Below are 27,517 nucleotides of genomic sequence, written 5' to 3'. Positions count from 1 at the left end.
AGGAGCTGATGGCCTGAATGGGGTCCTGGTTCTGGGGCTGAAATGGGGTCCGGGGCCATGGGCAGGGTGGGGGCAGGCCCCAGGGGGCTGGGAAGGGCCCGTAAGGGCTGTCTGCTAGAGCAATCCAGGCCCTTACATAGTGTCTTGTCCTTTTCAGATTAACCCCATGGGTCATCTTTTATCAGTGAATGGCGGAAATATGAGGGCATTTTTCTTCTTTTTATGCTACAGTAATGCTTGTGAGGATGCTATTTTAGGGGAAAGCGATAGGGGCTTCATAAACAAAGCTATAACAAAAATTCTGAGACCATGTGTTAACAGACGTAAAGGTACCTTGTGCTGCTGTCTGCCTGGTGGCAGAATACATGGATTTTTGTACAGCTATCTTGGAAAGAAGCTGCTGTGCATAGGATTGATGTGTTGAATGCCAAGAGGGATTCTCTCCAAGTGTGCTCTTGTGGCATGCAACAGAATCATGAACCACTTAGTTTCCTGTGCCTAATTTTGACAGGTGATGCCTTTTGGTGGGCAGACAGATTCTTTGTAAGGCCAGGTTTTCCAGATGACACTAGACAGGGTCAAGAGACATTCAGAGTAATTGGAAGACTACAAATTACTTTTTGCTTTCAATATTACTGGTCCATCAAAGGAATGCTTGTGGATCATGAGGAAATGAAAATAACATTGCCTTTAAAAGACAACCATCAAAATAATTTCTCAGTTTTTTACAATTGCTGTACCATTTACAGAATATATGTAGGTATAGCGGATTTTTGATTAATTAATGAAGTTTAGATGCCTTACCAAATGCTTGAATGAAACAGGATCATTAATGAGAGACAGAGTTAATTCTTTTCATATTATTACTGATAATTTTGTGATGAGTAGACATGTTTCCAAGTTTACATAATAAAGTTATACCTGGAATATTTTAATAAAATTAAGGGACTGTTTGCACAGATCAACTGTTAATTCTCTCAGTTGGGAAGGTAACAGTTTTTACAAACAGGATAGAATTGTACTTGCTATATTAAAAAAAGAGAAGCTGTAACTGGCATTGATTTTTCTCCTGCAGAGGAACTATACTTCATTTTTCATTTGGAAAAATGGTTTAATTCCCTGTTTTTCAATAGCCATCCTGCTTTCCAAAAGGAGGTGAATTTATTTAAAAATACGATGTTAAAGAAAAAAAGAGCTTCATTAAGTGATGATCAGGTTATAAGCATGTTAAGTTCACCAGGTGAGTGATCTTCCATGATTGTCCTTAACAGCTGTAGTCTCATATTTTCCACTTCCTCAGTCCAATATGGGCATCTTCCTTCCAAGAATATTTTACTCTTCCAAAGCCTGCATTTGTTATAAGACTATAAAATTGTCAACTGAATTTAGAGATACTCTGTTCTTGTAGCTTAGTAATGGCAGTTCCTACATGAAGCCTGTACATTAAGCTGAAAATGCAAAAAGATTTGTAAAACTTGGATAACTGTTAGGCATCCCACGAATGTTTGTAAATATGCTGTGCTGCCAATTGTGTCACAGAATTGAATTATGAGAGAGTGGAAATTCCTGGGATGAAAGGACAGAAAGGCTTTTATCAATATGCCAAAGTGAAGTCTATCCTGGACTCCTTAGTAAAGGTTATAGACATAGTAGCTGAGTGAGAGGATATTCTTGACAAACACATTGCTTTTTCCTGAGAGTATTAAGTCTGAACTTAAGTGAGAGATCATTTTATTTAATACACTGCGATGATCAAAAAGGTGGAAACAAGCCAAAAAAGCAGCAGTATTTTAGAACTGCTAGTTAGGGACTGGTGCTTCACTTGACTATGGTATATTCAAACTGAAAAAAAATGAGACTAAGTATAGCTACAGCTCCATCTAAAATTGGAAATGCAGATAACACCTGACATTCTTTTACATATGTATATGTACTTAAATACGCATATATATGCATATAGACATATACAGAGAGAGTATGCAAATACAGTAGTCTTTGAGGTTGACACCTGGAGAATCTACTCTTATGATGGTAGTTAAATTTAGAAAGAAATTAGGTAAGAATGTGATCCACGCTATATGTTTGTGCTAATCCAAGAAATGCCTAAAATGAGCATTAATCTCCATTCTTGGTCTAGAAATTTCTTAGATGCCTAGACAGCCTTTCACACATGCAGTGTAGTGTTCACCTCTGGAACGGGATATATTGCTCTTGGTTGTAATTACTAACACTTGAAAGGGACAGTGGACATAATTTTCTACATTAATGCCATAATTAAACATTAATTCAAGTAGAAAACTTGTCATTCCCTTATAAGCCTTTAGGGAGGCAGACATGCACTTACTGCCTCCTAAGAGAGGAGACTTCCACATCACAGATTCTCAATCAAGAGGTTAAGTCAATCAGACTCCAACATCCTAACATGGTATCCATCTGTATGAGTGTTAGATGTCTACCATGGAGATACCTGTACCTAAGCTATTATTTATGAAATCTGCTTCTGCCTGTTAAGTACTGTTTCTCTCTATTGATGATAAATAAAGTCCAAAACAACTAGGACACTGTGGACAGTACATCTGGTCGCCACACTAAAACGTATCTTCCATGCTTCATATACCCAGTCCCAGAAGAAGCAGATGTTGGTAAGTGATCAATAAAGTTTCAGTTAGATCATAGAATCATAGAATCCTAGAACATCCCAGGTTGGAAGGGAATTCAAAAGATCATCTAGTCCAACATTTTGTGAGAAAGGGAGCCTAGATGAGATATTGTCCAGCACTCTGACCAATCACACCTTGAAAACCTCCAGTGATGGGGACTCTACCACGTCACTGTGGAGGTTTTTCCAGTGACTGATTGTTCTCACTGTAAAAAATTTCTTTCCAATGTCAAGATGAAACCTCTCCCAGTGCAACTTGGACCTGTTGCCCCTTGTCTGCTCCATGTGGCTCCCTGTGACAAGAGAGCCTCTGTCCTCTTTGCAGCTGCCCCTTAAGTACTGGAATACTTAAAGGTATTGTGTGTGGTATGTGTGATGATGCCTCCCTCTGAGCCTTCTCTTCTCAAGGGAGAAGAGACCTAACTACTTCACCCTTTCCAAATAAGGCAGGTTCTCCATCCCTTTGATTATCTTTGTGGCCCTCCTCTGCACCAGTTCCAGTCTGTCCGTGTCTTTCTTGAATTGTGGGGACCAGAACTGGACACAGTACTCCAGGTGTGGCCTGACAAGTACTGAGTAGAGTGGGATGATCACGTCTCTGTCTCTGCTAGTAATGCCCCTCTGGATGCAGCCCAGGAACCTATTTGCCTTCATTGCTGCAGCATTGCACTGCTGATTCATGTTCAGCTTGTTGCCCACCAGGATCTCCAGGTCCCTTTCAGCAAGGCTGCTCCACAGCCACATAGTTCCTAGCCTGTACTGGGCTCTTTGGTTATTCTGACCCACATGCAGGACTTTGCACTTGTCTTTGTTAAACTTCATACTGTTCTTGCTAATCCACTCTTTCAGCCTGTCCGGCTCTCTCTGTAAGATGGCTGACGTGTCAGCCTCACCACCCAGTCTAGTGTCATCAGCAGACTTGGTGAGGGTGCTTTCAATCTCATCATCCAGACCATTTATGAAGATGTTGAAACAGTGTGGGGACTGGTATCAATCCCTGAGGGACCCCACTTGTGACAGGCTGCCAGTCTGAACTATGCCATTGAATGTGGCAGTTATGAGAATTAAAAATTGTAGCCTCATTTGTTTCTCACAGTACAATAGGATGTAATTTCGCATCTTATTGAATATCAGCCTCTAAGGAAGTAAAAGACTGGTGTTAAATGTTAGCAGATCCTACAAAGGAACAGAACTGCCAGAAGAGTAATTTTGTTCAATGAAGAGTATCATCATTCTGAGTCAACATCCTCATTCTTACAGAATAGACACCTTAAACATCCTTAAATATATTTCAAATTCTGTATGGATAGTGTGAAAAGTCCTCCCTCCAGGAAGGTGTTTCACTATTTTCTGTATTCCATGGTAAGTATTGTGTGATATGAATGCTCTGTACTGTCTGTGAATTTCCATACTTTGAGCTTCCATGTCAGACAATAAAACCTTCCTTAAAGGCCGACTTGTCATCCTTTAGCTCCTCACTATTTATAACAAGATTTTGCTTAATATAGGTTTAGATTTAAAAGTATTTACCATTTCCTAGTTTAGACTGTAGACTTATGAAGATAATTCTTTCTTTTGAAGCCCGAGTTTCAAGCTCATACCTAGGCTGCTCACAGTTGCTATAGAAACAGCAAATGTCCCTCAGGAGATGAAGTATTTCTTATGCAACCACCATTGGAGTCCATTAGCTACTTGATACTGTCTTTGAGGGTAATCATAGAAAATGATGTAATTTTTAGCCTCAGTAGATGCTCCAGCTTTAGACTGTAGAATGTGCATTACATAGTAGTCATGTGGTAACAGAGGATGTTGTGTCAGACTTAGCAATGCTAGTGGCAAAGAATGTGTCCAGGGTTGGTGATAAGCTTGTTGTGTAGTGCACACTGAAGTCAGCAGCACACAATTTTATTATAGTTATTTGAATTAGATAAAGCTAGTATGTCTTTTTTTTTTTTTTTTTAATGTGTTGCACCTGCTTCTTCAATTTCTGTCATGCTCTCGGAGTTAGGATGAGTGGTTGAAATATAGTTGTGGGAAGAATGTGTGAAGTGGACACAGAGGAATAATCTGGACTGCTCTGTTCTGTACTGCAGTCTTTTTATACATGTGGAAAAAAGTCACATGGCAGTTGAGTTTGTTCTCATAATCAAATCCTTTACTTACGTAATTTTTTTCTGTTTACACCTCTTTCTATCCAAGTCAATGAAGTTTCACCTGAACATGATGGGATCTTGTTTGATTGTAGTTACATAGCTTCTTAGTATCGTGACTTGTAATGAAAATTTTCTTGCAGCTTCTGGAGAAAACAAGGCAGAACATAGAATATTTGAGATTTCCAAGCACATGAGAAGAAAATGAGCCTGTCTGATTCAGTCTTGGTTTCGTCTTTTCAATATAAAACTCTGATATATCAACATGCTACAGTTTATTCCATAACTTTTATTTTTCCAGGTACAACTGTGCCAGCATTGTTGAATAGCACTTCCAATCAACTTTACCTGCATTTTCACTCTGACATTAGTGTGGCAGCAGCTGGTTTTCACCTGGAATACAAAAGTAAGACTGCTTGTTTTTTGAAACTTTCTCAGGAAAAAGCATGCATATGAAAAGAGAGAATTTATATTGTTCTTTTTTTTTTTTCCTCTTCCCTGACTACTAGAGTGTACTCAGCATGGACCTGATATAAGTGATACCTAGTAAAATGAAATTTTAAATGAAGTGACATCTGAAATTGCTGAAAACCAGCTTTCACAAATTAGCAGCATATAACAAATGAATCTGGCAATTCAGAACAACGTTGTAAAAATATGGGGTTTAATTGTGTGGTGGGGTTTTTTTTCAACTTATTTAAGCTTAGTTCTGAAATTTAGGTAACAAAAAAAGTAAGAGTTCATTTCACTGCTTGGAAATAGGTAAAACCAGAACAGATGAGATTTTTTTTCCTATTTATACGTGCATATATTTATTCCTTGCTGTTCTTTCCTTTTCTTCACATTATATTCCCTCAACAAATTGCTGTAATTGCAAAAAAAACCATTATAATCCCAGAGCTACAAGAAAGCACTCTAGTTATCTTGGTAAATCACTGGTGGTATGAGCAGAATAACCTAAGAAGTTTAATGGCAAATTCTGCTATATATCAACTTTTCATATGTTTTGTGAGCAGCTTGGTTCTGAAATACAGAGGTTTGGTGTTATAAACATCAAAGGATTACCTCACATAATTACATTTAATTCAAACATGCATGTTTGTATTATTAGCTCTCTCAAAAACTTTAAATACTATAGAATAACAGTAAATTCAGCACATGTGCTTGCATAGTATTGCTTTTAACTGGGAATAGGTATTGCTAAGAATATTCTAGTCTTTAGAAAAGTAATGTGTTGATGAGTTAACAGTCTGAAGAATGCTTTGATGAAGGTCACAAAGTAAATTCTCTTTAATTTTGAATACGAACATGCTCTATTTTCTTACAAAGGGCATTCAAGAATTTTTTTGAAAATGCAGTTCATTTTTTATTACATGCATTCCAATATTAATGTCTAAAAATGTTAATATTCTTATTCATCTTTTTAAGAAGTACACATAAGTAAATAAACACATAGATGATCTTTGATAAACTCCATTTAGGATTGAGAATTTTGAAAGACTAGATTTCCAGCTCATAACAAATCTTTTAAACTAAACATAATCCACAAGATAGTCTTATGTTTTCGTTTAGTTTCCTGTCTGTTTCAAGCATTTAAATGTAAGCATATTGTAGTTTTTTTGAGTACAATCATTCTAATGGTGATGTAGAATGAAAATATGACTATTCTGCAGGAATTTTTATAGAATCTAGTTTTTTGACAAAGTTCTCTTCTTTTATCTGGGGAGCCCTCCTCCCCAATTGGTCAGCCTGTTTTGCTCCCCAAGCCTTTCCCCTTAACCTGCACTGAAGGTATAATTCCATATGAAGTCTAAAGTACAGATTTATTCTAGGAAGTTGTACAATGAACATTTTGAAGATCAATTTTTATCTTTTACTGTATCCGTTTTATTATCCCTGTGACTCCTGAAAAAAATGTGTTCTGTTAACAAGTAAAAAGTGTTTGGGAGCGTGCAAGGTCACTTGGATTTATGCTTTTGTTTGTCTCCTAATTGCCAGTCCCACAACCGTGCTCTGTTAAAGCATCTATTGACTTCAGTGGTGCCAATATTTCAAGGCCAGGGTTTTTTAGAAGTGCAACTCAGTACAGGTCAAGGTAGTAACATTCAGCATTCAGAGCTTAGTTAACTATTCTGTTGATAGTCTGGCAGGAAAGAGTAATTTCCTTTCTTATGTGGCTATATGGTCTCTGCAGGGCTAGCAGGAGTACAGTACATCTGTGTGTGCCTCTGAATACAGAGACTGAGCAAATCCCCACAGCAAGAATTTACTGTTTTATATTGAGCAGTCACCTTTTTAGATCAAGAAAGAAGCAGAGAAGGAAATACTTTTCTGTGTAATAGGTTGCAGATATTGCTAGTGTTTGATTATGAATTCTGAAGCCTGTGATCATTCGGTCACCTACGGTTTGAAGCAGCATCAGAAAAATAAATACCTTTGATTTAGAAGTCAGTCTAAAATTTGGATTAAAAATGTCCATCTGTTGAAGGGTTGTCTTACTAAGGCAAACACAAAAATGTCTGGTGTCTTGGAAAAAATATTCAATATGAAATGCTTTATTAGAACATCAGATACTTCTGATAAAAGCCAAGGAAAAGGAGGGCTAGATGCATAGTCTTTCTAAATAAAATGCTTTGCAGCTGTAACATTCAGCTATGTTGTAAGATGCCTCAGTTCAATTCTTTCACCTTCTTGCAGAAATTTGATTGTCTGACTAATCATGGTGGGGGTCCTCAATATCTACTTTTAAGGCTGTTCTACCTAATAAGGCAAACCAAGCAGCTGTAGCAGGATTTGTTTCAGCATTCTAATTACCAGAAACATGGTCAATCATTCAGGTTCAGCTTATATTTAAATATTTTGTAAAAAATAATACAGCACTAAGATTAGATGTAATAAGAACACACCACTGTTGTGAAGCCAGAGACCTATGTTTAATGTGTACATTTAGAGGAGAGCTGGACTTGGATGTATGTAGGATATAGGCAATTGGTCATGATACTTAAGTGGGTACCTGGTTTTCAGTTCTTATTCAAATAAGTGTTTTAAAAGTTTATAGAATGGAATTACAAAAGAGAGTTTAGGAGTTTGTCTCCTTTGCCTGCTGAAATTCTCTGTATACCTCCATGATAAAGGATATTCCTCTGAGTAGCAGCAATGTGGGTTCAAATCATTGCAGGTAACAAAAGCCTTCTCTCTTACTTTTTGTAAGTTGTTAGTAGCTGCTTTGCAGGAATCCACTCCGTTGTCTCCTTTAGTTTGTCTTCATTGAGGACAGAGGAAACGCAATGGATTCTGAACCCTGCCATAAGAAACTCCTTCCCCATTCATCAGTTCTGCTGTTCATTGTAGCACTTCTCTTTGTGCTGCAATATGTGACTTTATGTAATCACAACAGAAGAAATTTCGATGATGCATGGAAAAATTTGTATTTCAAAGGTGAATGACAGATTTCCAGAAAGAATTGTATAACATCCCTTTCATTTCCTGATCAGAAAGCAAGGTGAAGGGACACAGTAGATTAAATAGAGGAAGAGAGATCACAAAATTGCTGGGAAATACTGTCAATAAGTAAGAGCTAGTATCAGTATAGATTAATTTAAAAACCCAACATAATTATGCCAGTTTATATTAGCTGAAAAACTGTCCATTAGTTTTGAAAAAGAAAAGAAATAATAATAAATGACAATAATGTAATCATACAAGCAAAACAGAATTAATATGTATTTTAAAAATCTCCAGTATAGCAATTCAGCAATGTAGATGCAGAGGATTAGTTATTTATTTTTGTTTTACCCATGGCTAGACAGAAATTTCATAGAGAAGAAAGGCTCCAAAAAATAAATTTTAACTAGTCCTCAGAGAACTAAAATTGGTGGGCACACTTTTTATTTCATTTTCAACTAGGTTATTTTGTTCTACTTTAAAGTATTTTGCTATAGAAATTTGGTGGGTCTGATTTAATAATGGTTTTATTTGAAGTATTTCATTTATAGCTATGCTTACTTTCGTATTTGAGTAACATTTTTATGAATCCAAATGTACTCCTGTATAGTTCCTGCTCTTCTGTGGAAGGGGAATATCTTTGTTTATGAAGTTGTTTTCTTGAACAATCAATTGCTGTCAGTCAAAACTAACAATAAAAATTCACAGTTGTTTTGATTTTTCATCAGATTTCAGGGAAATCCACAGAGATCATGGCTTAATTTTATTTTCCAGAACAATAAACCAAAATACTGAACTTCATGGCTACCAACATCCCTCATGGTATACAGCCTTAGTGTTCTTTTCTCCTACTACATGTATATAGTTCCCAGTTAGCATTAATTGAAATTATATGTATGCATCAGAGGACACTGGATCCTTTAGTATGGTTTTAGATATAAGTATTTTGGAAGGAGAAAAGGCTGTCTGTCTTTGAAACTGAGAAAGCTGTAATACTTTTCATAAGATGAAAATTTTGCAAATCCTCTTTTCACATTTCACATTGTATTGCATTTGGCTTTTGGGGGTTTTCTTTGCTTTCTTTTAATTTGGGAACCAGGCTTAGTGTTTAGTCCTAAAACATTTAATACACTTCAAGAAAATTATTTAAGTAAATGAGCTTTGTTTTAAATCTTTTGAGGGTGACTGGAAAATTACATGAACAGGAAGTGCAATGAAAGTTGCTGTGTACTCATTGTTCCCTGATTAACAAGAACAATAAATTATTAGAACTAAAACCACTAAACCCCTTCCTATGCAAATGCCCAGTAGATCAGAGTGTTAGTCCTGGAACAGTGAAGGGATGACCTTACATTTAATATAAATTCTTCTCTAGTGAGAAGACCTTTAGGAATTACAGTGAAGACAATTAACTTTCCAACGATAGATATAGCAGGAAAATGCCAATTCGCAATAAGAAGCTGCTGATCTCATCATGTCCAAATAACTTACTTTAAATCTTGCATCAGCAGGCTACAGCAGGGACAGAAGAGACAAAGTGGACCTAATGGTGTTTTGTCTAGCCTTATCTTTTGCATACATTTCAAATTGGAGTGTAGGTAAAACTGCTCTAAAGTAACCATTCCAGAATCCTGCAGACCCCTGATGTCATTATATGAAAAAAGTCTTTATAACGATATTAGGAAATCACCTTAGTATTTTAGAATAAATGAATGAGAGTTTCTACTTAAAAAGATATTTTCACCAGTGTAAATGTTATACATATGCCTGGTTTTAGATTAGTATGCTAGGGAAAACAGCTTTATTTCAGTAAAATATGTTTAGTTTGCTATCATTTGACCACATATCTTATATTCCATACTGTATATTGCTGTTTCAAAGTAACTTTATAGAACTTCATAAAGACTTTATAAAAGCTTCAGCCACTGATGAGAGCTTATTTTAATCCTAAATATTTCAAGATAATTTAAATAACTGAGTAAATGTTGTTTTATTTCTTGAAACTTTGTCTTCCTTTTAGCAATATGTCTTTCTCTTGCCCTCTCCATTTGCGGGCTCTTTGTATGTCTTTATTTTCGTGGGAAGGATCTGAGCAATCTGCTCCTGCAAGCTTAAGTTCATGTCTAATCTAGGCAGTGCACATGTTCCCTTTGTAGCCTTCAAAACCACAGAAGTCTTCTGGTACAAAATACAATTTTGTCATTTACCTTAGGATGTTTTTGTGTTAGGCTACGGTCAAACTGATGACTTAGATTTTTTTTTTCCTTTGTTCCTTTGTTTTGGTTTTTTTTGTTTTGGTTTGGGTTTGTTTTTAATGTCAGATACAGGAACTCACTCAAATTAAAAGACATAATTGGTTAGTGGCTTAGAAAAATTTCATTCTGGTCATAACATAATTGTAAGTATTATTGAGAGCCACTGTGTGGCATTGTTTCTTGTTATTTCAGAAGAGTTGTAGGTGTTAAACTGGTTGCAGTAACCTATGATGAGAAACAAAAGCAGTAGAATATGCAACAGATAACTGTGGAAAAGGCAAGAATTAATCATTTAAACTAATCCTTCATATGTATGTTTTTTTTCCCCTCAAACTGTGGTAGAATAAATAACATAATTATTTTCACAACCTCCAGCAAGTTCAATCAAAATGTGCTTTGTTGCATTTCTAATATGTACAACAGTAGGAAGAATAAATATTCCTGCTATTTGATTGAATTCCTTTTAATCTTAATGAACAAAGGAAACAACTATCCAAACAGTATGGTTTAGAAATGTGCCTGTTTAATTCGATTGTATTTGTGGGCACTGATCTTTCAAGCTTGGTCTTAAAATCTCACTTATTAATTCAGTAGTAGTTTCAATATTTTCTTTAATATAACAATTAAATTAATCTTTAATATAAACAAATTTAAAAAAAGTCTGGAAATAATGAGTATTTGCTCATACAGCATGCTGCTTGAACCTCTCAGTTGGTCAGGTTTCTTTTAGTAAGAACTGAATATATGATGAATATAGACATGTAGGTTTAGGCCACAAATGTCTATAAGTATATGTCTGAATATATCCAGATGTAGCGATTAGAATTAAAATATTTCATTAAAACTCTTGTTTTATGTGGTCAATATTTTAATAGTGTCATCTAGCCTTATTACTTTGAATATTTTAATAGTGTCATCTAGCTTTATTACCTTGAATTAGGATATATGGCACAATTTAGCATCATTCTTTTTGTAAGCTTTTGTTTTACTGCTATACCAAGATGATGTAATATGTGTGAGAACATAAGCTTACTTTTAATTACTGTCTCCTTTTCTGAAGCTTCTCTGTTGCATATTTTCAAGTGCTAAATGTTCTCAGGAGCTGAAATAACAAATTCACTGGTAAGGGGACTAGAGAGCAATGGCTATCTTTTGTAGTACTTCTCTGTCAAGATCTCTTATAAATTCAAAGACAAAAATCAGACTAGTAGAGAAGAAAATGTATTCTTCTAAGTAGCATATTGGTTTTTGTAGGTTCAGATTAAGATCTTTCATGCAATTTGATCTTTAATGCGGCTCTTCAGTGAAGTAAGCTTTTTCCCTGTGTTAAAGCAGGTGTGAATCATAAATATGCCATTTTTAATTTAGCAGGTCCTGATCCTGTCAGTATATCTATACAACTTACTAGCTGTTGACATGAATCTGACCCCTCTTGCAGTAATTCTTTGAGATAAATGCATTTTCTAGGCTGGTGTCTGAAGCTCGCAGTTTTGGAAGGGACAGCTTGGGTTTTGATATACACCATCATCAAAATGGAAAGAAAATTCACTCCAGCTTGAAGTTTGTAATATAATAAAGAACAATATGTTTCAGTTAGCCACATAGGGACGGGTGGGAGGAATTCAAAAAAGAAAGCCTGATGACTTTTGGTCAAGCTGTCAAGAAATTCTTGTGTTATTCAGTTTGCAGCTTTCTGAAATGGACACTAATGGGCATTCACATTGTCAGATATGCCAGCAAGGATTTTCTTTCTGTCAGCAATGGCAGTGATGTTTGGACAGAATGTGAGGTAATTGTAGGCATGTATATAATTATGTAAGTGAGGTATATTTGTCTTATGCCACAGCGGAGCCAAGAAAGTATTTAGCAGGCAGTAAGTGGAAGAAGGTCAGGGAGAGGGTTATCATTCTTGACATTGATGTGTTCTCTCTCATACTGCATAGCAGATGCTGAGCTCTGAAGAGCATGCACTAAGCAATCTTTGTCCTTTTTTGATTGCTTGGACTTGACATTTAACATGTTTTCCCTTTATTATTGACTGTTCGCATACAATCTAATTTAACGTATTTCAGAGCCTCTGAATATTTAAGTTCTCTAGTTTGTCTCTGGATACCAGAATTTGTTTGCTTTCTCTCAAGCATTCTTTAGATTTTTGGACAAGTTCTAACTAAACCAGTTATCCAACTAAACTAAGCTAGCATTATGCAATGATTAGAATGATGGGGTTGAGGCTTCAGAATAGTATTTAACTCTGTTTCCAACTTTTTCTTTGCTTTTGGGGAGGTAATATTGCTTCTTAATGACAGGTGTATCAAATAAAGTCAATTATGAGTGGGTTTTACATAGTGTTTTGTGATATTCTGATAGAATATTCTATACTGTAAGTTGTATCATCAGACCAAAGAAGTAGTACATAAAAAGTATTATACAAAGTATAAGCAGCTAGCAGAAAGTTTTTACCAAGTTATTAGAATCTGTTAAAGTTAAAATACGTAGTGTAATTCCGTATCTAACAGTTGCACAGAAAATTACTTTGAAGATTTTCTTTTGATCATAGTCTATTTAAATTCTGTATGCTATTTAACTAAAGATGGAAAGAGCTACATCACAAGAACATTATTAGTATTGCTATGCAGTCACTGTTATAAAACTGTTTCTGTGACTCAGAAAAATCTGCAAAAGTAACTTTATTCATACAGAACTAAGACTGCATGCCTGTAACTCTCAACACACAGGAATGCTGAGTTCAACCAGAATACAGATTTCGTGAAGACAGGAAGTGAACCTCAAATTTACATTCACAGAATTCAGCAAGTACCTTGCTATCTGTAAGCAATTTAGTCACAATGTTTTTGTTAGGTGCTTATTTATTTAATAATGATGAGTTTGGAGCAGATCTTTTTAAATTTTAGTGTCTATTCAAGAGTGAGAAAGGTAAGGAAATGCAGAAATAAGGCTTGATTCACTGAAGTGGTGTCTGAACACTGGATTCTCAAATGAGTAAACAACAGTCTATATACTGTAGTTTGAATTATTGAAATAAGATGTTGCCCTTCACTTAATGCTGGAGCAAATAGACAGTTTGTGTGGTTGCAGATCACAGCTATTTAGTACCTATACTCAAATAAATTTTCCAGACATGGATACATTTGTGGTATTGCAGAATACAGAGTGGTTGACCAAAAGAATGATACTAGGAAACTGCAACAAAACCAAAACCATTGAAGTTAATGATGATATCCTGATGCCTATTTGGAACATTACAGTTCCAGGTAATGACCACACATGAAGTCCCTAGTGCCACATGAAATCACCATAACATCATTTGAAAGTTGATGATATTGGTAGAACATAAAAAATTGTAACTTCTGTAGTAGAAATTGCTGAAAATCTTTAAAGTATGTTTAGATATTTTCCTAAATTATACATTCCAGTACACAAAGGAACTACTTCAGGGAGATCCTGTAGCTTGCAACTATTAAATAATTCTTTATGTGCTAATTAGAAAATATTTAGTTTGATAACTCTTGCATCAGTTGTTACGAAGACTGCACTTCATACCTTGATAGCTGTCACTTATCATTAGAATGACTTGCCATTATCTCTGTTCATTCCTGAAAAAAGTGAAATGTAGTAAGACTCAAGGGCACAGGGCATCGAAAGAACGTACAGGATTATGGGACATATTTCCAGGAAAGAAAAAAAATGGCTCGGGAATCACAATTTCAAGTGAAAGGATAAAAGCTATTTCAAACTTCTGTGTGCTTCATTAGGGAAAATATATTTACTTCAACTAAACCTTGAGCTGCAAAAAACTAACTGGAAGTGGCTGAAGTGGCAAACACAAAATTCTTACATACGTATTTAAGATTAGTAAGGCATTTATATTTGAGTGATGAAAAGTAGATACATTAAGGTTTAGGGCATAAAGTTAAAACTCTGTCTGTATCAAAATGTGTAAGCAGCATTATCTGAAAGAAAGTTGTATTTCTGTAGAAAGACTAGGGTTTCAGTGAATAATATCAGATATTGTTTCATGATGAACCATCTGGAACAACAGACTCCAAAATGTCAGACATCAGAGTAAAGCCAGATATCATGTAATTTCTGTACTAAACACTCTGTAAAGTTGCACTTACTGTCACCAAAGGGGTTAGATTTCATAAGAAGACGGTGAGAGTTGTAGCATTTAGTCAATTATTTTTTCATACAAGTGAACTGAAGGACACATAGTACCACAATCAGGAAAGTATTATTTTTGTCTGATTTTTACAGAATTTTATGCTAATAAATTCTAAAGATCTCTTCTCATACATTGTGAAAATAATTTCCATTCTGCTCTGGCTTCTACACGTCATATTTTAATAAATATAGCAGTTACAAATTTATGTTTCAGTAGTAACTTCCTTTAATTAATAAATTGTTTTATGATTAAGATTATACATTTTAAATTTATTTTTTACTTCAAATAAGGTTTTTAATATTATAAGGGGAATGAGATTCTATTGTCAGACCATAAACCAAGCAAACTAATTCTGCTGGTCCTTCTGTTTGCGAAGAAAATGTTAAAAGCACAGAGTTATTGAATCTAATAAGCAGTTTCTCAACTGTCTTGTTCATTTGGAGCATTTTAGCTTAGATAGCAGAGATGATATGTAATTTTCAGTTGTACTGACTAACAGATTCCTTAGGTAAGCACCCAAGGAATAAACCAAAAGTGATATGCACTTGGCAAAAACTAGAAGCTAGTACTTTGGGTGGCCAAATTTAGGTGAACACATTTGAGAAATTACTAATCATGAAGTCTCTTTGTAAAACTAATCTGTTTGCTAACACCTGGCTTAAAAATAGTTAAGAACAGACTGTCCTGTCACACCTATGCAAAGATTTAGTTTTGGGCTAAGAGTACTAAATTTCAGATGTCTGAACTTCTTTATAGTCAATGGAGTTTTCTAAACATAAGAAACACTCTTGGCCTTTAGCTGCAGTTCCAAAAGGCTCTACCACCTAACCTCAGTAGTTCTGCTCGTCTATTGTTGAAAAGAGAGAATATACATAAAGTGTATTCCCTCTTTCTCTCTCCATTTCCTTCACGAGGATAAGAAAGAAAAGAAAAAAAAAAAAAAGGCTGTTTAATATACTAGAATTACCATACTGGTTGAAGACAATAAAATAGCATAGTATGTGACAGCAAAATGACATAGTAATTGGTACAGTCACAGTATATAATCTTTGTGTTTCGGTCATACCATTTGTATTCTGCAGGGCAGTTCTGAAAACTTTGGTGTTTTAAGCAATATTTCAGTTTAATGTTGAAATAAATTTTTAATTAATGTTCTTTTAAAAAACCCAATGCTGTGGAAAGAATTCATTAGAGCAGAGAATATCAATGAAGAGCTGTTGTCCACTTATCTATGTTTTTTCAATCTTTGTGTTTACTTTCCTCAGCTGTAGGCCTTGCTGCCTGTCCAGAACCAGTAATTCCTAGCAATGGGATCAAATCAGGAGATAGATATATGGTGAATGATGTTTTGTCATTTCAGTGTGAGCCAGGATATACATTACAGGTATTTCTTTCTTTCATTTTTCTTCGAATTATACACTGTGTAATAATTACAACAAAATGGCAATAGACCCACCCCAAACCTATTTTAATGAAGAGTCTGTAGTGTGTCCATAGACGTGATTTAAGTAGAGCCTATGTGAGTACTCCCACATTATAAAGCTATGAATGTGTAGTATGTCTGGCCCTCAGTAAATCTGGGCTGGCAAATCTTGTCTTAGATTAACATACCATCAAGCAGTAAAAAACATCAAAATGGACAAGGAAATAACATGGTTAAAATATTTTCTCTAGAAAATGATTTTAGTACTGCGCTTATTGAAACTGTACTGTGTTTTCCCATTTTTGGAAGTGGTTCCTCTAGGTGAAATTTTAACCACAGTGGTAGAAATACATCATGGGGTTTCATATTCTGCTCAGAAATTGTAGAATTTAGTTTCTAAAGCAAATTTGATTCATGCTAAATCTACTCTTAAAAATCTTTCAAGGAAAGAAATATTACAAATTAGCTCACAGATTAGGGATGTTCACTGTTCACACACTGGTTTAGTTTCCCATGGTAGACATGTTATTGTTCTGCTGTTTATAAATGTCACAGCACTATGTAAATCTAAGACTGAAAGCTTTTTTCTTCCCTCTTTAGTTCCGCTAATTCATTTACATGTATTCCACCACTGGTGCAATACATTGAAAACATCTGAGTTCAGAATCTTTTGGGTGGTAATAGGTCCCACTCAAGACAATGTATAAGCATATGATTGTATCAGAGAAGCAAAGTGTCACAACTTCTCCTCCAGAGAAGGATAAAGTTCTGGCTCCCTATCTGATGTTTGCCAATTCAGTACTCCCTCAGCTCATATGGGCTTATTCTTTGGTCTCAGTATTCCTTACCATTCCCCTAAAATTCAGACAGTATTCAGACTGAACATCTTAGCTTTAGGCTGGCTGTGGGAACACCTGCACTTGAAAAGTCTCTCTAGGTAATCAGCAATATGTTTACCTTCTCAGTCATGTGTTACAGGTACAGGGTCAAGTCTTTAACCTAATGCATGCTCTTTACATTTATAGCATGACTTGAAACAGCCTGTATCAGAAGCATCCCATATCCATACCAAAAAAGATTCTGTCATATAAGTATCCTACTAAGTAGAAAAGATTCAAGACTTGGGCCCAATAAGGCCTACTCTACCCATCCTGAGCACTTGCTGCTCATTTAATGGTTCAGGGATTGCTGACAAGCCAGCTGATCGTTCAAATATAAACTACTTAAGTTTTTCTCTTTCCAGCAAAGGAAAATTTAATGTTATTTTGAAAATACCTACTGGTTTAAAACCTTTATTTTCCGTATTTCATCTTTCCCTTACAGTATCCTGTGTAGGTAGCAGTAATGTCAGTAAGAAAATGAGAGATTTGATATCGTATTTTTATTATATGGTCCTTTCAAAAGGACTGTCTGTCATTAAAGCTTGAGTCCCAGATGGATTCTGACTTCCATTTAAAGACTGCTAATGAACCATTAACCTTCTTCTATTCCAAAGTAGCATTAAACTAAGTATATGATGAAGACCCACATTCTACAGATACATCTATGTTGCTATAGCTGAGGCAAAGGTATGGGAACTGAAATTTGATCTTCAGTGATATTAATTTGCTATAATGAGGTGCTGGCATGCTTTTGGCCTAGGTGAAGTATCACAGTTCAGTAATTATCACAAGCCAGAGACTATTCCTGATAGGCAGTTTGCATCGTGACACTTTGTTTTAGAGGTGAATTCAGAAGAAAAAAGTTGAGGAGGTAGATACCAAAAGAATATGCATTTGACCTCAAGGCTAGAAAACAAGCCCAAGCACTTCCACTAGTACAGATGTAGCTTATTCTTATAGTCCTTTTTTTGTATGCATTGAGCTAAATTTATTATTATTAATCCCTAGACTCAGGACATTCTATTTCAATGCAAAATCTATCTGAAAGTCAGCCTGTAATAAACTTGGTTAAACAATAATAAATATAATTGTATTTTAAGAGTTGTTGGATTAAATCAAAAGTAATCTCTTTTTTGCTTCTTTGAGAAAGTTTCCTATTTTGAATATTTGTAGAAAAGCTGTGTGGAATTTTTTATATATTTTTATTCAGTTCAACCCTATGGTGAAAGGGTCAGGATCTGGTGGTGATGCTGGTAGGGCTGTCATAGAATTGCCAATAGGTGCTTAGCACCTCATTGCTGTGATCCAGGCCACTGCTTCTGAGCCGTTAAGACTGAAATATATATAGGTGAACATCTGATTGTTGGGTAAGCTTATAGCAGTGATCTGGTAGAAAAAAGTGAAAAACTTACCCTATACTAACTGTTTCCTCTGGAGATGGAATAGCATCTAATCCAATTCCTTCCATCTAAACGCTAGTTATCTAATCTGAATCAGCTGTTTAGGGTCTCATTGTGACACTACAGATAAATAGCCACACACCTCCAAGGGCTGATTCATACTAAGATTTTGTGTTAGGACAGGTACCTTACCCTGAAAGTATCACCTTTCTTCACCGATTAGGATATCAAATGGTTAACATGGGTATCTAGCTTTAAACTGCTTTGGTTTGGTGAGGTGACTCCTACTTGTATTGCCCATCATATTTCACACTCTTCTCTCCCTACTTTTTCAACTATGAAACATCTGCATTTTGCATATGAAAAAAGGGGATGATTCCATTTTTCTGACATGGATTAGAAATAGATAAACCCTCAAGATACACCATCACTGAATTTTCTGTCCATACTTAAAATAGTATTGCTGAAATATTGAGGTGGAATGATAACAGTAGAATATGAATACTTCAGAAGTAGTTGGAATGAGTACAGGAAACCTTTTGAAGATACACATTGTTAGCCCTGACTTGATATTTTGGATCTATTTTTACTTAGAAAAAAATCAGATATGTGAGTTCATAAATACAGTATTAGTACAACACAGTCATGTATTTGTGAGAAAGAGATCTGCACATAAGAAACCGATCTGTGTTAATGCTAAACTTTATTACACTGTGTATATCACTATAGCAAAACCACATGACATCTTTTGTCTACATGCAGGGTCTTTTCTGTAGTCCTTGAATATGACTAACTGCAGTTTTGGTTTTATACTTACAGGCATTCTATAATGAAATACTTTCTTAAAATTTCATAGCATATTGCTCCTTAACTGTTGTTCTTACTTCTGTTTCCATAAATATACAAATTTAATCCTCACTGTGGAATATGACTTATATAAAAACTAGTTTCATGATCTTCTCTAAAGTGTAAAACAAGACCTTCAATATCCAAATTCAATAGAAAAGAGTTTGAACCTTTTAAAAATATTAATGAGGATTTCTATGCTGTATGGACTCTGGTGTAAGAAAGTGCATCCACATGTATGTGTAGTATGTTCCTCAGACAGGACAAGTAAACATGGCTCCAAATTAAAAAGAAATAATAATGAAAATAAGGTTCTACAAGGCACAGTATATTTGCTATTCAACAAGTATAGATCAGCATAACTTTGCAGATCTTTTTTTTTTTTTTTCACTCTAGCTGTGAATTTACCTCCGTCTTTAGAGAACATATTCACAGCTAGCAATAACAATCAGGTGTGGATTAGTTTATAATTGAGACTTACCAGAAAAGTCATAGAGCTCAAACTACTACCTGGAGATGCATAAGAAAGGTAATTGCTAGCTGTAGGATTAAGTGTCTCCCCCCAGGAGGGGACTTTAAAAGACTGAAATCAGAGTGTGCTCTTGTTGGGAAGAGGCTTGAAGCCAGAGGAATCATTTAATTTTATTTTTCAAAAGATCTTTTATAGGCCATTTTATTTTTTTTCCTGACTGTGGTAGTTAAATTATGGCTTCCCCCCCGACTCACATCAGAGACATGCAATCATAGAAGACTAGGAGGAGAGAATAAAATAAAACAGGGAGTATTGCATTAAGTAAATTATTCAAAACCTCATCCATTTTGCAAGTAACTAAGATGACACAATAAGTGCTAAAATAAAAAAGGTTAGTTTCTAAAAAAATATTGAATTGTTATCAATTTGTAGTACTTTTATAAGAAAAAGACTAATTTAAGTTTTCCTAATTTTAATGAAAACTGATTTTTTTTTCCTTCAAGCCATTTTTTGGAAGTGTTTCAGTTTGTCTTTCAGAAGCTGATTGTCTAAATGTATTTAACTAAATGATTAATTAAAATAGTTTTATTCCATGAAATTCTATGTGAACTTTATTCAAGGTAGTGTGTGTAGTTTCTTTTTTGTAAACATACCAAATGATGCAGAAGCAATTTCATCAAATGCATTTGCCTTTACTGTAGTTTACTTATTCTATCTTATTTTTATGAGATTTTGATTGCTATGGACAACTAATATTTAAGTAAGCCTTCATATTATATTGATAAAATGTGCTAACTTACTAAATATTAGACTCTTAATATACTTGATAAAAATAAACAAGAAATGTTAAGTGTATGTTTGTATATCCAGACGATTAAAACAGGAACTAAACCTTGCTCCCAGTCCCACATCTCAATCTTTTTATCAGATTCTTTCACTCCTGCCAGTTTATTCAGCTTTCACATTTCAACAGCAGAATGCATAACCTGAGTTCCTCAGAGGACAGAATTGACAAATAAAAACTTCCATTCGTGCTACTGTTAGGTTTTCAGCTTGAACTGTTCCCAGTGCAAGCAAAGCTGGGAGCATTTTGCAGTTGGTCCAGGGCAGCCACCCTGAAGTTTGTGGGAATCGGCTTTGCAGGTTACAGCCGTGTCATTTTCACTTCCAGCTACCACCACATGATTCTGCTTGGTTCTTGTGATGTTTCTTAAAAATAGGCAGAGTAAATTAAACATGACGGCTAAATAAAGAGGCACTTGTACTTTTATAGCTGTCTGCCAAGGTGTTGCATGTATGCAGTGGGTCATGTTGTGAGGCCATGTGAGAGTTCAAGGCCTGCTGGTAACTGTGGACGACTGTCTTGGCATGGTCCACATCCATACCATCTGTAGCAAGCAGATGTGGAACAAATTCCTCTCTGTGTCCGTACTGTTCATTCAGAGCAATGGTTGATTCACTCCAGATTGCAGCCTGAAAAAGAACTAGTATGCTTACATTGTGGATGAGGACCCTGGAATTGAAATAAGGAGTGAACCAATTTGACCATATGAATGCATGCAGTCAGGTGCTTCTGTCTTGTTACCAGCCTTATATTTAGTCAAAAACATGAAGAGGTTTTCAAGTTATCAAAGGAAGAGTGTTTTAGGACATTTATCCAGCAGAAAAATAGAACATTAAACCTGAAGTATTTGAAAAGAGAGTTTAACAAATTCATAAAAGTAATTATAATGCAGTTGGTTAATGTAAGAAAAGACACAGATAAGAATCTAGGAGGTCCTCCGTAGCTCTGCCTTCCTGGAAAATCTCATAATGAGTATCTGTAATCTAATATTCTGCCCTTTTCAAACAGGGCCGTTCTCATATTTCTTGCATGCCAGGAACAGTTCGACGCTGGAACTATCCACCTCCTCTCTGCATTGGTATGGATATTTACATGTTTTCAGTGTGTTCTGAGCATCAGTCAGAAGAAACTCCTGGCTTTGTCATGCCTGTTGTTCCTTCACTTAATTCTGTTTCATTCCAAACTTTTTTGAGTTTCCATTTGTATCTATGAAATGCGGAAAAACTACAATAAAATTTTTCTTTATATATAGTGTATACACTATTTAAAAAAATATTGTGAGAGTGGGCAAAGGAGGAAACCCAGATGTTTACCATTGTTTAGCTTGTCCTTAATACTCTGCTTTGAATCAGGCTGAATCTTCTTCAGAAGGGAGAGGAAGTTAACACATTCCTTTTGCAGCATGCTCAGCTTGGAGGACCTTCTCAAGAACAAGGCAGGTCATGCAGGGAGCCTAGGAGACTTCTCAAAGAAGCAAGCAGTCTGTCGATAGTGGAGAGCAGCTCTGAAGCCAAGCCTTCCGGGGTGGTGGAATGAAAAAGAGTTTTAGGGATCCAGAAAAGGCTGGCTCTTTTCATCTGAGAAAGCCGTTAAATAATGCCGAGTTAAAAAGCAAAGCTAAAAAAAAAATTCCCTTTTAAGCACACCAAGACCTTACCCAATAGATATCAGTCTTCCCTGTGTAGATAACAATCTTGTTCTACTGTATTGTTTCTTGATTAAACAAACTTTAAGAGAGTCAAGATTTTGGTGTGCTTATTTCAAGAAAAAGCAGGAATGGAGGGGAGAGAAGCACAGCTCCATCGTAACGTTCTGTCACTTCAGCTTTGAAATACATTCTTTGGTGAATGCTTTTAACTTTAATATTCAGTCAGCAAAAGCTGTTCCTTTTAGCTTCATATCTTAGAGGAATTTAAAAGATTTGAATGATATCAAGCAATATTAATGTGAAATTTTTTTAAAAGATTCCTTGTTAGGCCTATATATTATGTTGTATTGTCAACTTCTACAGAAGCAGTCATTTGTGATTAACATGAAAGCAATGCAGTTCCTTCAACTCAATTTTAGAAATGGAATATTTATTCAGGAAGGTGTATTTTGCGGTTTGGGCGGGGGGGGTTGCTAATATTATGTTTTACCTTGTATATTAAGTATGGTTCCTATTTGCAAACAGTGTGCTCATTGATTTTTTTTTTTTTTTCCTTTAGTTCATGAAATTTTGCTGTCCTGGAAGCTAAAATATCCCCCCAAAAAACAACCAAACCCTTAAAACATGGCCCTTCCCAGCCTCCAACCTTTAAAATGTTGATTTTTCTAGAAATGCAAACCAAAATCTGTTCTTTTCACTAAATAATGTATTTAACATTGCAGGGAGGTATAGATATTTGAGAAGTTTGGGACTGATTTCTCAACTTTTTAGTGGAGTTCTTCCTATTTTGATTCAATTTCTTGTGTGGTCTAACCAGTAGCTTATTTTCATTTTTTCAGTACAGTTATCACAATGCACAGTATCACAGCATCACAATTCTGTTACCAGATCATACATCACTGTAATACCTGACATGAAGATTCATAGGCTTTAAATAATGATTCCTCAAATAGTAAATATAAATTACAAAATTTAAAATTGATTTCTTGAAGTTACTCTTCCTTCATATTATTTTCCTAGCAAAGGTGTAAACTCAGCCACTTCCTTACAAGTAACTTCACGTATTTATAGTTTAGCTTTATGTCATCCTAAATTATGCAAATGGCTTTTCAATCTCCAAACACATGAATTTGCTGAAGAGAAGCATACAGATAATAAGCAAAGAATAATTCTGTTATGCAGCTAGTCTATCCTCTTTCTGAATTAAAGAAAGAACTGTGTTGGGGTTTGTTTGTTTGTTTTTAAACTCAAGTATGGTTTTAACTATATTAACTAGTAGATCTGCAGCTGCGTCATGGATCAGTATCATAATTCAGTTTAATTCCGGATTTGTTCCTCTGATTATGAAGCCTATCTTAACATAGCACCAGACATTTTTAACTCTAATTGGCAAACTGAGACAATGGGTTACCCAGTCTATATGTGCAACTACACATTTGCAGTAAAATCACACTGAACATGTTGCATTAAGTAAGCATTTTGCTGTAATGCAAATTCTTTTTTTTTTTTTTTTTTTCCTCCTTCATAAGGAATGTTTTGACTGTGATAAATTTAATAAATTTCACTGCTTGGAAGTCATGGGGATAAAATAGAAAATCTGTTTTTGAATTAATCTCATGCCAAAGATTAAGAAATAATATTATTAAAAGATACAGTGACTTTCTTTTTATTTTTAATAGCTAAATGTGGTGGAACACTAACAAACATGGGTGGTGTGATCCTGAGCCCAGGTTTTCCTGGAAATTACCCTAGTAACTTAGACTGTACATGGAAAATTTTATTGCCTATTGGATATGGTAAGTAAACTTACATTTGAAGAGCAATTATTTGTAACCATCAGATTTAAATACATATAAGAATATTCTAATTTCCAGTATGAAGTAGGTTTTATACAGCAAATGTATGGTGAACCCCTTACATAATTATGTGCTATCTTTTGATTTTAAAATGGTTGGCAATTTAAAAATATATCTTTGTCAAAGCAGCTTGTTATTTGTAAAGCTCAGCCTGTCCTGGAAACTGATTTCAGAGCAAATGAAGTCTGCTGCATGAAGATATATCAGATGAAATAGATAAAGTAACTTCTAAATTAATTAGTGGTCTTCTGTTTAATGTCCTTTCATTGTCCCCCAAGTGACTTTTTAACAACATTTCTTATGTTCTATGAAACTGGACAGAACCTTATTTCTAGCACTATGAATTTGGTCAGAAACGTTTTAAAACTATATCGCAAATCCCAGGTAAGAGTTGCCAACTTAGAAACTTTCTAGGTTTGCACTAAAACTATTGTCATACAGAAAATATCTCCCCAAATTAATAATAATTAGGTTGAGAAGGTAATCATGGGTAATAAGGGATCTATAAGTGCATGTATAAAACACAATCTTCTATCATTATCAGAAATAAAAGAGGAATAAGTTTTCTTGCTGTGAAACATTATGCCCCATACTGTGAATTCAATACTAGCGCTCAAATAAGAAAATTAATTTTAAAAGCTTATTATTAAATTCCCTATAACCATCTCTGGAAATGAATTTATTTTCTGTGCTTTCCATTTGAATTTATAAGAGGGATTTTTGCAGTAAGATGTACTACTTACATAGAGTGTATTTTACAGGTTAATTTTTAGAAATCCTGTGCTAGTATTTAGAATAGTGCCCTTTATCAGTGCATACCTGGTAAAACCGATCCATCATAGTTATGGATAGCCTTAGTAGCCTTAGATATCCTTATAGCCTTAGGACAACCACAGGACATCCTTGGCTAATTTTGGCATTCTACTGCTACATTTGCAGAAAATATAAATGATAAGCAACTGTTCTGGAGTGATATCATCCTAGCTGCGTTACTACAATACTGCCTTTTAAAAACAGCCCTTCATATTTCTCAGAGTTGCTCTTTTAAGCTTTTCCATGTAGACAGTATTTCATGAATTTACACAAGAGTGTCTTGTACCCTATTATTATCCCTCTCACTTCTCAGACACTGTCTGGTAGTGGAAATCCTATAAATAGAAAAGATTATGGTTTTGTTTGGCAAGGGATTTAACAGGTACAAGGTGTTCATACCATTGATATATCATTGCTTTCAAAAATACTAGAAGAGGACATTTTTTACCATAAAGTTGCTTCAGGGATCTTTTTCCCAAAGTCTTTGTCAAATAATCCACAGATAATGTCTTTATAGCAGGTTTAAAAATTGTGATTGATGTGATGTTTCACAGAGAACTTCCATTGCAAAATCTTGGATACTGTTTTAATTACAAGTATAAGCTTGTCTACTTAAGAGCTGTTTGTCTACATTCATTCTATTGTATCAAAGTAAATACATGAAATCATTGAAATATAGAAAATATTTCCAAAATTTAATAATGCTCCAGGATTTTTTGGGGAAGGATTTTAAGGTGATACTGAATGAGTTAGAGATTAGCACTGTGCACAAAAACTGATCAAGAGGACACTCATTAACATGTAATGATTGATTCAAAGTCCACTGAAATAATTAACCTCACAGTGACTTCATCCCTCAGTAAGTATTCCTTTATTCCATCCATTTATTCAAACTTTGTAACTGAATGAAGCCCATGATATTATTGACTGAGCTCAAGCACACAGGAGTGCTTAAACAACGTCCAACAATAAAATTGTGGGAGCTAAATGTGTCCCAAAGTATAGTGCTCTCTTCATTACATGAAAATATACTGATCATGTAAAAGAAGACACTACTAAAATCCAAACATTTTAAATAGATGGGAAGTACATCTTTTCAAGTGACTTGCAGTGATTTTGCAATGATTTCAGGTAGCTGTTAATTGATTAACATTTGTAAAAAAGATTAGCTCAGCTTGGAATTCTCATTATTAAGACTCCATTCGAGTGAGAGAGGAAATCCTGTTGAGACTGAGCAGGAAGTAATATAATTATAGTTTGACTGGATAATGATTTATTTTCTGTAGCTATCAGTTTTATTCTGTATAATTTTATGTAAGAAATGATTCAGTGTAGGAAACTTTGACATATCACATTGACAATTGGAAGCCGTATAAACTCAGAGTTAAGGCTTGAGTGACACATACAGTGTCCCCTCTGATTGAAATTAGTGTCTTTGAAAAACCTTTAAGAAAAAAAATGTTTATGTGTTTAAAATGTGGCTATTCTAGGCAGTTTAAATTTTTTAAAGTTACTGGTAAGTCTACTTTTTACTTTTAAGGTTTAAAGCTTTTCTGTACTGAATATTTACAGCTGGTCGTATACATTCCTCCTCAGTAATTAAATAAGACTGATTCAATTTTAAGTGCACTCCGTGGCTCATCAGAGACTATTTCATAACAGTAGACCACTTTTATTTAAATACCTAAACACTGATTTTGGGTCTATATACATATGTCAGATTCAATTATCTACTTGTCACTTTAGCAACTTAACTATAATATTTAGTGGCTGCTCAATTCTTTAGAATTCCTATGCTGCTGACATCCAGTCCCTGGTGGGAATCACTAAATGCTGATACTGAAGTCAAGATGTTTCCAAGCTGCTTGGTGTCCTACCTTATCTTAAATCCCAAGAACATTATAAAATTAGTGGTTTCACTCAAGTCAGACTAACCGTATCAGACATCATACAAGAGATGGCTGATATTGAGACTTTGATATGTTCTGTAAATGCCTCTCTATTGATAGCATTGGAATAAATTTTCTTCTTCAGCAGCTGAAATACTTGTTTTCATATCTCCTACTCTGCATAGGTCAGAGAAGGTACTAGAGCTAAATATCCCATATTTTTACGAGTATTTTATAACAACCAGTTTATTTGGTAGCTTATTTAGTTTCTCCTGTAGGAAAAAATATCCCTTTTATACAAGTCAAACCACAGAGGCAAAGAGATGAGCTATAGAGCAAGACTGAGTGAATGACCTGAATGATTATGCTGGTAATCTGTAAGGTACTCTCCTGGAATGAGGATGACTCTACTGCTGAATAAGAATGTCAAGCAGAGAGTTAAGGCATTGAATATTTCACACTGCTTTGTTGGATCCTTCAGTAATTCTGTTTTATTCCACTCCAGCTAGTTCTTTGTAGTCTACCAGAGCAAGGTTAGGCCCAAGCGGTGCAGTTGCAAGTTACTTGGTACTACTTGGCTTTTAAACCAGGGGTTCATCCTCCATCCTTCTTTTGATATTATATATACACATAATTTGAGAAGCCTGAATTTCAAGTCCTTAGTCCACATGAAGTAGTGCCAGAACTTAAAAACAGCTCTTTGCATGAGATTATGCTTATTCTTCTGACTGTTCAGCATTTGGGGAGTTGTCTC

General features: G+C 35.0%; 1 protein-coding gene across 1 annotated transcript in view; it reads left to right on the top strand.

Annotated features, from left to right (window-relative positions):
- CSMD1 (CUB and Sushi multiple domains 1) overlaps positions 1-27,517 on the top strand; it is a 1,244,186-nt gene that overhangs the window by 1,054,407 nt on the left and 162,262 nt on the right. Inside the window, exons 37-40 of the mRNA XM_052809685.1 lie at positions 5,111-5,215; positions 15,957-16,075; positions 21,566-21,635; positions 23,885-24,001. Of these exons, the coding sequence (XP_052665645.1) occupies positions 5,111-5,215; positions 15,957-16,075; positions 21,566-21,635; positions 23,885-24,001 (411 nt within the window). The remainder of the gene's footprint in view (positions 1-5,110; positions 5,216-15,956; positions 16,076-21,565; positions 21,636-23,884; positions 24,002-27,517) is intronic.

Source organism: Harpia harpyja, chromosome 15 (assembly GCF_026419915.1).
Source record: "Harpia harpyja isolate bHarHar1 chromosome 15, bHarHar1 primary haplotype, whole genome shotgun sequence".
In the NCBI taxonomy this organism is placed as follows: domain Eukaryota; kingdom Metazoa; phylum Chordata; class Aves; order Accipitriformes; family Accipitridae; genus Harpia; species Harpia harpyja.
The sequence above is the reverse complement of the archived record's forward strand: the minus strand, read 5'-3'. Positions and strand labels throughout refer to the sequence as shown.